General features: G+C 42.9%; 2 protein-coding genes across 2 annotated transcripts in view; one reads left to right on the top strand and one right to left on the bottom strand.

Annotated features, from left to right (window-relative positions):
- Positions 1-2,894: 2,894 nt before the first annotated feature.
- Positions 2,895-6,362, bottom strand: wdr74 (WD repeat domain 74). Its single transcript, XM_028574290.1, has 2 exons — positions 5,620-6,362; positions 2,895-3,537 (listed from the first exon to the last, which is right to left on the bottom strand). The coding sequence occupies exons 1-2, from the start codon at positions 6,235-6,237 to the stop codon at positions 2,992-2,994; spliced, it is 1,164 nt and encodes a 387-aa protein (XP_028430091.1). The 5' UTR covers positions 6,238-6,362; the 3' UTR covers positions 2,895-2,991.
- A 1,648-nt stretch (positions 6,363-8,010) lies between these two features.
- Positions 8,011-10,655, top strand: part of iws1 (interacts with SUPT6H, CTD assembly factor 1) — a 24,975-nt gene continuing 22,330 nt past the window's right edge. The window contains exon 1 of the mRNA XM_028574055.1: positions 8,011-8,227. Coding sequence (XP_028429856.1) covers positions 8,185-8,227 — 43 coding nt within the window. The 5' untranslated portion in view covers positions 8,011-8,184. The remainder of the gene's footprint in view (positions 8,228-10,655) is intronic.

A 10,655-nucleotide genomic window follows, 5' to 3' on the forward strand; every position in this document is an offset into this window, starting at 1 on the left:
CAGAATATACACCTCTATTTAAGAATATGAATAACTCGGGTCAGTAACAGTGTAGTCTTTATCCATGACTTTTCACTTCCGGGATTGTTCAGTCGGATGTTTGTCCGAATGTGCGTCCCCTTGCTCTGTCTCTGTGTTGGTGTTCTAACCTCCGGCTGATTGGTGAGGACTATGGTTAACTGCTCCTCAGTTCTCTGCAGGGTAGATCCAGACAGCTAGCTAGACTATCTGTCCAATCGGAGTTTTCTGTTCCACAACTAAAACTACTTTTAAACGTCCACACGTTCCACCAAAACAAGTTCCTTCCTGAGACAATTTAGCAGAGGCACCGTGGCTCCGTCCGGAGCTTAGCCCCGCCCACGATGATTGTGATTGGTTTAAAGAAATGCCGATAAACCTGAGCACGTTGTTCTCCCATCCGGGAATGCTGTGTGGACTAGCCAGACCTTCCTCCTCTGCAGTGCTGTGAAGGAAGGTCTAAAAGCGAGACTTATAACTGTGCAACAATGTCGGGTCTGAGGTCACTTCCTGTCTGTATTTAGGTAATGAGCTACCCCTAAAAAAAATGTCAGTTCTTTCCTTCAAAGCAGATTTAATTAGGGCTAATGTCGGTTAATGTGTGGATTATCTTCTGGATGAGTTCTGGCTCTAAAATGTGGATCGGTGTTTCCCAAAAAGCCCAAGAGGACGTCCTAAATGTCTTGTTCTGTCCACAACTCTCAATACATTACCCACAATGCAGCTGGACAACAGACGGTTGGGTGGGAGATGGAGGTGCATTATCATAGTAACAGTTAGCCTGGGTTACAAGCAGCGTTTTCACCCGTCCACCGCTCTTGTGCATGAACTTGAATCCAGGGCAGCAATGGCACAACCCCGCCACAATAAAAGCCTCTATAAGGAGCGAAAATAACATGTAATCAAATAAAAACTGGCTCCGATTTCATAAAAATCTAAAACTATTCCAACAGAAATTGACTTTAAGACTTCACATTTTCCACAAGTCCTTTATTCTGTGGAGCTGGACGTTAAACTGAGTGTTTATAACGTTATATTTGATGTTTTTCTCCCATCCATTTATCGCATTTATGTTCAGAAAGGGATTTAACGTACAGCAGCTGCTACTTTGATCCATTTCTCAAGGACTCGAGACACATCGATGCGTCTTTTTACAGATTTTGTTTTGGATCAGTTTTTTTTTTGCTGTTTCTTTGGGTCAAACATTTCTTTTTTATGAATGAAGGCTGAAGTGGATCAACAGACCGCCGCCCTGAAGCAGAACACAGCTGCTGTTACACAAACACCCATTTATTTATGGATAAATGTTGACTTACTTTTCGGGCCTCAGACCTGCTGAGAAACTCCACCGCATCCTTTCAAACGTGACTTCTGCTTCAGGGTGGCTTCTCATTTCATTCAGACTGTTACTAATGTAATCCTAATGCTTAATAAAGCCTCTATAACACGTTGATGTCGGACTGTTTTCTTCATACATTTAACAACAGTTTCCTTTCTCACTTCCCTTCATTCCCTGCACTCCAATAATAAATCCTTAAGAGAACGGAGAAAGTTCTGGCAGCTCGTTGGCCGACACTTTGTCCCGTAAATTTAAAAAAAATGGATACTTTGTGTGTAGCTACAGTTAAATTACACAACGCTTTTTCTGTTATTTCAAATTCTCTCAGACGAAGTTGCTCAGTTAGTAAACTCCTGAAAACGTTGGGGAAAAATGTCAATTGTTTTGTGTGTGAAAATGACAAAAAAATTACTTCAGACTCGAAAAATATGCGATAAAGTTGTTGAATATCGCGATAACAATACTACTTGCGATAATAGATGCTCAGTTCTGCATTTCTGCTGCTTTCAGAATTCGTGTAAAATGCAACAAATTGCTCGTTGAATTTAAAACAAATGATGGGAAACGATCTCCAACATTCTTGTTTTTAACATTGAATAAAATCTATAAAAAGGCATCACTAAAAAAAGTTAAATATAACAGTAGAAAATTGCAGGAACTGCATCAGTAGAAACTGCACTTCATAACTCTAACAAAGTGCAGTTTCTACTGAGATTTCCTTTCAACTATCTAAAGAAATCTCCGTCTTTCACAATGTGTATATTGCGGCAGTTGATATTGCGATGATAAAAAAAAATAAAAAAGACATTGTGCAGCCTTTTGACGAAATCGGAGGAAAGATCATCGTCACTTCCCAGTTTTCTACAATACTAATATTGCCCCTCTGCCATCATTATGTTATGCCCAAAGGATTGATTGACACACGTTTGATAACCCCATTTATCTTAAAGGTGCCCTGCCACACGTATTTCATGACTTTGTGGTGATGTCTGAAGGTCTACCATGGACTCTGTAACCTTGGTTACCTCGTTTCAAGCCATTCCAGCGCGGCATAGAAAGCCTGCAGGAAGACTCTGCTCGATTTGTGCCAGTTCTCATTAATATTCAACAAGCTATCTGAATCTGATTTGAATCTGATTGGCTAACAGCTAAGCCAATGAGAGCCTTGCTGTCAGCATCCTTTACCCAGCGTTACTAGGCGAGCTCATGAATAGTAATGAACTCAGCCAACATGATGTCAGACTGACCAGCTGTTGTGATTGGTCTGATTTCTCTGCTTATTTCTGTCCAGTGGCTAGAGCTGACAGGAGGTAGCAGTTCATTTTCACATTCACCACACAACACACACACATATGGACCGGACAGATTTCAAAAAATACAAGTAAAAACAGTTTTGTGTGGCAGGGCACCTTTAAAATAAATCTGATTTTCTAAAGAAAAGGCCTGTAAACAGACACGTACAAGCTAGTAGTTTTAATAAAGCTCTCAGACAGCTGACAACATACGACATAATACATTTGTAGAAACAGATTCGTCTCGGATCAATAAACAAACTTCCTGTCCTGGAAAAGTGGCATTCAAATGTCCCACACTCTGACTGCGCCACAAACGCCCCCCTCCCTCCCTCCTCCCCTTCAGTCTTTTCCTTTCTTTCTCTTCTTTTTGCTTTTCTTCTGCAGCTCCACCTCCTCCTCCTCCTCCGTTGGTTTCCTCTTCGCCGTGGTTTCCTCCACTCGCTCCATCGTCTCCCACAGGTCGTCCTCCTCGCCGTCCTCCTCCTTCACGTCCTGCGCCCCGCCCGTCGCCCCGGCAACGCCCGCCTCGGCCTCCAGCGCCCGGCCGGCGAGCAGCACGCAGTTGAGCCGCGACTTGAGGTAGACCTTGTGGCGCGGCGCGCGGTCCTCGAGGCCGTGGATGCGCAGGAATCGGTCCAGGCCGCAGGACGCCACCAGCGGCTGGGACGGGTGGCACTGCAGCGCCCGCACGCCGCCCGCCAGCCCCTTCAGGGCGCCGCGCACCAGCCCTCTCCGCAGGTCCAGCACCGCCATCTGGCCCCGGGTGTTCCCCACCACCACCGCGTCGCCGGCGGCGGGCAGGGACAGGGCGGTGAGCGGGTACTCGCCGTACTCCACCTCCAGCACCGGGCGCCGCTGGGGGGTGGAGGGGTCGAACACGTGGACCTGACGGGGAACAACGTTAAAACTACGTTTTCAAACCCACCGGACACTCAGACAGAGAGACACACAAACGGACGCACACAACGTTAAAACGACACAGACCTCACATGATTAGTTATCTATTAAATTAATATCTAACTGTTTATACACACAAACACACACACAGAGATGCACACACAAACACAGATACACACAAACACACAGATACACAGACAGATACACACAAAGACACAGAGGCGTACATAAACACACACAAACACAACTACACACACACACACACAAACACACAGATACACAGACAGATACACACACAAACACAACCACACACACACACACACTAAACACACACACACACACACAGACACTATATACACACACACACACACACACACACACACACACACACACACACACACACACACACACACAGGCGTACATAGAGGGGTTGAACACGTGGACCTGACGGGTGGGGGGGGGGCACGAACGTTAAAACTACAGAACGTTTTTAAACCCACCACACACACACACAGACGTACACACACACACACAGACGTACACACACACAGACGTGTACACACACAGACGCGCACACACAAAACAGATACACACACAAACAGATGCACACAACGTTAAAACGACAGTCCTCACATGATTAGTTATCAACTATTAAATTAATATCTGTTTATATACACGCACAGAGATGCACGCACACACACACAAACACAGATACACACAGACAGAGGCGTACATAAACACACACTAAACACACACATGCACGCACACACACACACAGACACACACACACAAAGAGCGGCGTACATAGACACACACACACAGAGATACACACACTGACACATACACACACAAACAGATACACAGACGCACACAGACACACACACAAATACACAAAGACAGAGTCGTACATAAACACACACTGAAAACACACACAAACACAGACACACACACACACAGAGATCTACACACACTGACACAGAAACACACATGCACACACAAACACAGATACACACAGACGCACATAGACACTAAACACACAGAGATGCACACACACTGACACACAAAACAGAGATACAGACACACACAGATACAAGCGCACACACACACACACAGGCACAGACACTAAACACACACCTTCCTTCTCTGCCTTTCTTTCCTTCCCACATACTTTATTTCCTTCCATCTTCTTCCCTTTTCCTTATTTATCCTTCCTTAACTTTCTTTACATTATTCCTTCCATCGTTGACTCCTTTCTTTCATGCTTCCTTCCTTCCTTCCTTCCTTCCTCTTTCCTTCCCCTGTTTACTAGAAAACTAACTTAGTTGGATGATTCAGGGCTGCTTTTTTCTGTCCTGTGTTTTCTGTTTAGATGATGGAGCAACCCTTCTGTTGACATCTTGTTCACAGAATGTCCCTTTAATATTAATATTGATGCATTTGCTATGTGCCGAATTATAAAGTACATTTGGGGGAACATAATTCAAGTGATGAAAGCCTTTTCAATAAGGCTGAACTTTGCCCATAGAGAAGTAAAGTTAAGAAATGGACAGTTCTTGAATGGAGTTTGGCCGAATTATAATCATGATTGACGGAATGACATTTTTTTCATTAAAGTACAACTTTGCCCCCATAAGTCAAGTTTTATATAGAAAGTTTTTGAAAGCAGTTTGGCCGAATTGTAAAGTACATTTTAATGACCATAATTCACAGAATGACAACTTTTTCAGTGAGGTAGAACTTTTTCCCACAGAGAGGACAACTTAAAAAATGACACTTTTCTGATGGAGTTTGGCCTGTAAGACTGGGAATCTCTGTTTTATAGCTACATTTCCCCACTTTTTGAGCACCACACTGTGAAACCACCTTATGGTAGCCTGTCCCTTTTAAAATTGATGTATTTGCTATGTGCCAAATTATAAAGTACATTTGGGGGATCATAATTCAAGTGATGAAAGCCTTTTCAATAAGGTTGAACTTTGCCCACAGAGAAGTAAAGTTAAAAGAGGACAGTTTTCTGATGGAGTTCGGCTACATTTTCCCACTTTTTTAAGCACCACACCGTGAACTCACCTGATGGTAGCCTGTGCAGGTGACCACTTTGTCCGAGTCCGGGATGAAGGCCATGTCCCTGACCCACTGCGGCCGCCGTAGATCCAGCCAGTCGTCCCGCAGGTTCTTGGCGGCGAACACGGGCTTCTCGGGTCTCTCCAGGTCCCAGACCTTCAGCCCGTTCTCCTTCCCTCCGGTCGCGACTTTGTGCGGGTGCACCGGGCTCGGCCGCATCCTGCACACGTTCTTCCCCGCGTCCAGCTCCGCCGCGGGCTCGCTGCTGTCCTCCCTCCACACCCGCAGCGTCCCGCACTCCGCGCACGTGACCAGCGCGGAGCCGGAGCCGCCGCCGAGAACCGCGAGCCCGGCGAAGCAGCCGTCGGCGGGGTCCCCGCAGCGCCGCGTCTCGGTGAACGCGCCCTTCTCCACGCTGAACGTCTTGACGGTGCCGTCCACCGAGCCCACCAGCAGCTCGCTCTCCGCCGGGTCTCCCCAGCACAGCGCGCGGACCTCCTGGTCCCGGCTCAGGTGGCTCGTGTTGCAGAAGTTGAAGGCCTGTTTCCGGGCCAGGCTGACCCCCTTCAGGATGCCGGTCTCCGAGCCCAGCCACACGGAGCAAAGCCGGCTGGTGTCCCCCATCGCTCCGGGTTTAAATGGACCGAAAAACTGGACACAGAAACGGGATCACAGCGCTCCGGTCCTGCTCCCAAAAAAAAAAACGCGTGTCTTCTCCTGTGGACTGCGTCGCGCGTCAAAGACGTCACTCTGCAGTTGGAATGTTTTTTTTTTTTTTTTGTTTTTTACAAACTTTATTAACACAGTATTATTACAATACAAAAATAATAAAGTTAAGGTTTCGGTTTTTTTTTACAATGTGCACATTAATATGTACCATGTTATTGCCTAAAATGTTCCTCAGGAGATGAGAAGTTTTAAAAAGCTTTTTTTGGTTTTTAATACTTTACATACAGAGTCAAAGAATGTCTCAAGTTCACCATAAAACTAAAGAAATCTAAGGCCTATATAAAAGAGACTTCAGATACAGTATTAGGGGACCACTAACGTCTATATAAAAGAGACTTCAGATACAGTATTAGGGGACCACTAAGGTCTATATAAAAGAGACTTCAGATACAGTATTAGGGGACCACTAAGGTCTATATAAAAGAGACTTCAGATACAGTATTAGGGGACCACTAAGGTCTATATAAAAGAGACTTCAGATACAGTATTAGGGGACCACTAAGGTCTATATAAAAGAGACTTCAGATACAGTATTAGGGGACCACTAAGGTCTATATAAAAGAGACTTCAGATACAGTATTAGGGGACCACTAAGGTCTATATAAAAGAGACTTCAGATACAGTATTAGGGGACCACTAAGGCCTATATAAAAGAGACTTCAGATACAGTATTAGAGGACCATTAAGGTCTATATAAAAGAGACTTCAGATACAGTATTAGGGGACCACTAAGGTCTATATAAAAGCATCCAAAGAGCACCATGTCATGGGACCTTTAAAATTGGTAAATGTATGATGTTCTAGAAAACTTCCCCCACTGTGTCAACTAACTGAAATCAAACTGTAGTTCCCCCTTTGTATGTTAAATTATTTATTTTAATTCATGTATTTTCCCGTTTCTAATGATATTGTAATGTGTTGAGGATTTGTCGTTCATAAACATTTTGTTTTGTAAATTTTAATGAAGTGAAAAAAAAAATCCTTAAGATTTTCAAAATAAAGCTTTTACAGTAAACGGTGTAGTTACAACTAAAGCGCTTTTGTTAAGTGTAAACAAGATTGATTGATTGATTGATTGATAGATATAAATGATGTAATGACAGCCAGCTGTGTTAAATGTAACATTAGTGTAAAAGTAGACACAGTTGCAAACTAACAGTTTCGGTGCTTACTTTCAAAATAAATACAAATAAATAAATAAAATGTGGCGTTGTAGTTACATACTTTGACCACCAGAGGTCCACCAGTTTCTAACCATAGACAGTATGTTATTAGTCTATGTTTATAACGGCTCAAATTGCACCAAGTGTAAAGGCAGACATAACAGCATATGTTTTCTTTCAGTGAATCCTTAGAAATAATAGTTTTTTTTTTTATTGTATTCTGTTTTTGTCCCTTTTACACATTTATATGTGAAAAAAAATATGCAAACTCTATACATGCATGTAGCTAAACAATTCATTTTCTAAACTTGTTTTCCCATCATATATATATATATATATATATATATATATATATATATATGTGTGTGTGTGTGTGTGTGTGTGTGTGTGTGTGTGTGTGTGTGTGTGTACATGTCTGTATATACGCATATTTGTATCTTTTCTTCCATTAAAAACAAATTGCTGAAACGTCATTGCGAAGCGACTGCACATTTGCGCATGCGTATATGACGGGCGTTACACCATTTTGGAACTCGGGTGTACAGTAGTGTAGCTAGCTGGGTGTTAGCTTTCAGCAGCGCGTTATTACGTTGTTTTTTCCCGCTTTGATATTAAATTTGGGCACACGGAACTCTGTCCGGTGTTCGGGTCTGACTCGGACTCTTTCTTCGTCTGAGGAATGGACGGAGAAGAGGAGGACTTCATGTCCGGGAGCCACTCCGGTAAAACTGCTCTTCTGCTTTGTTTCCTAACGAGCTAACAAGCTAACTGCTAGCTACATGTACTCACCACAGGCTACATCCCTGCTTATCAGTCACATTTAGGCTTTAAAACCGTTTTTAAAATGCGTTTTTATTTCATAACTGTGGCGAAAATAACACGGGCTCCAATCCGACTTGAATCCGGCTTCCTGTTGGTTAGCGCCATGCGGATTTAAAGCGTCTCTCTGATTAACAATGTTTACTAAAACCATAAGTATTTATTATTTGAATGTTTAGAATACGGGCCGAATTGAAAAGCAGACATAAATATGACATATTTTAGTGTTTTCTCGTTCCGTTATATTTTACTATCCTGTTTTATTTACGTGTGAACTTTAAAACGCTCATATTTTGCATTGAGTTTGGCGCGTAGACGGTAGAAAAGAAAAGCCTGGAATCATTGTTTTTGTTATCATTCGGTGTGAAGGCCGTGCGTCACACACAGTGATTTAGACTGATTCGGGCTCGTTTTCTACAAACGGTAGAAGATCAGTGTGTTGTTGTTATACAAGTGGATTTTCCTGTTCTAAGTACCTCTGTGCAGACAGACCCGTTTGGTGATCCGTGTCGAAGAAAACCTTGTTTAGTTTATTTTTTTTTTTAAACGCATGATTATTGCATGGAGTTTGGCGTGTGGACGAGTGACCTACATACCTGATAGTTGCCTGTCTCAGATCCCACTTTGGCTGGCTTTAGAGTGGGCCACATCCAGGCTCTATTGTCCCGGGTTAAAGGTTATCTATCCTACATGATATTCGTAACTAAAGTGTGATTTTTGGGCAGAGCCGGCCCGACCCATAAGCAACCTAAGCGTCTGCCTAGGGCCCCGTGGCTACCAGAGGGGCCCCCAGGAGCGCTTGAAATGTCCCACAATAGAGCTCATAACAGAGCCGGTCTATTTAAAGATAGTGTTGCTGCTAATAGGTCTCACATTAGTCTTTACATGCGTATTTGTACATTATGTGTGCTTAAACTAATAATTACAATACACAAGTTGGTTTAGTGGCAAGTGCAGTGGCAACAATGTGGAGAGCCCCCAAACCAAATCCTGCTTAGGGCCCCCAAAAAGTCTAGGGCCAGCCCTGATTTTGGGGGTCAGCAGCACTGTTGGTTACTCACAGTGCAAGCGAACCACGTGTCGGAGCCAGATTAGCTGTGGTAGGTTCCAGGGGATGTCCCTCCATTATCAGCTTTATGAATGTAACTAACAGACTTTTCTCAGATCTAATGACTGTAGTTGGGACTTCTTCACCTTTTTTTAAGTTTGAGCTTCTTGAGCGTTGGTTATTTATCATCTGTTCTAACTTTTCCAACGTTTTGGACACAGATATGGTGATTAATAACGGTCCAAAATGACGGGAAAGAGACAGAAAAGCGACTACAAAGAAACACCGAATGACCACAGAGACCCAAAACGACCCCAAAGGAAAATAAAATGACCAAAAAAAAAAAAAAGATAAAACAAAGAGACACTTAATGTATGGGTGGGGATTGCTTTTATTTATTGAAAAACAACATTTTCTTGACTCCCTCTGAAACACATTTCCTCCGTTCCTCTCTCCTTCGATGATTTCCTTTGGGCTAAGACGCGAGGAAGGGAGGAGGCCATTTAAGCCACGTGAGATGTAGGGGTGGGAATCCCCAGAGGCCCCACGGCTGGGCGATATGGACCAAAAGTCTTATCCCGATATATTTTTTGGCTGAATAACGATATACGATATGTATCCCGATATTTTTTCCGCAAAAGTGAGAGCAAATGTTCAAAGTCAAAGCCAAATATGACATGTCACATGTAGTTTCATAGAAACCGGCTATTTCAGTGAACAGTTATCAAAATCAAATGAATAAATAATAAACAGGTTTCTTCACCTGGTTCAATGCTCAGCTGTTCAAATAACAATAAAATGTAAACATAAATACTGTATAACAACAGGAGTACCTTTTATTGTAATCAAAGCTCCATAAGGATCGTTTTTTTAGTTTTTTCCATCGTTTTAAATTGTTACATTTTTCTTCTACACATTTTCAGTGCTCATTTCTACGTCCCATATTTTCTGATATAGGGCTGGGCGATATAGAGAAAATCAGATATCATGATATTCTTGACCAAATGCCTCGATATCGATATTGCGGCGATATATTCTAGAGTTGACAGTTGGTGCTCTCGCAAAATATCTTCACGCTTAGATTTTAGATAAATAATCATTAATAATAGAACAGCTAGAACAGTCTGGTAAGTTCAGAAGAGTCCATCACTTCACTGTAATGCAGCCTTTAAAACCAGGAAAAGACACTTATGTCATATCCCGATGTTACGATATCGATATAATATCGATATATCGCCCAGCCCTACGATATCATCACGATACTTATGTCACGATACGATATT

This window comes from Perca flavescens, chromosome 3 (genome assembly GCF_004354835.1).
Source record: "Perca flavescens isolate YP-PL-M2 chromosome 3, PFLA_1.0, whole genome shotgun sequence".
NCBI lineage: Eukaryota > Metazoa > Chordata > Actinopteri > Perciformes > Percidae > Perca > Perca flavescens.

Coding starts and splice junctions, on each gene's coding strand:
- wdr74 (XM_028574290.1), bottom strand. CDS start 6,237: ATGGGGGACACCAGCCGGCTTTGCTCCGTGTGGCTGGGCTCGGAGACC. Junction 3,538..5,619: donor CCTGCACAGGCTACCATCAG/GTGAGTTCACGG, acceptor GTTCCCCGTCAG/GTCCACGTGTTCGACCCCTC.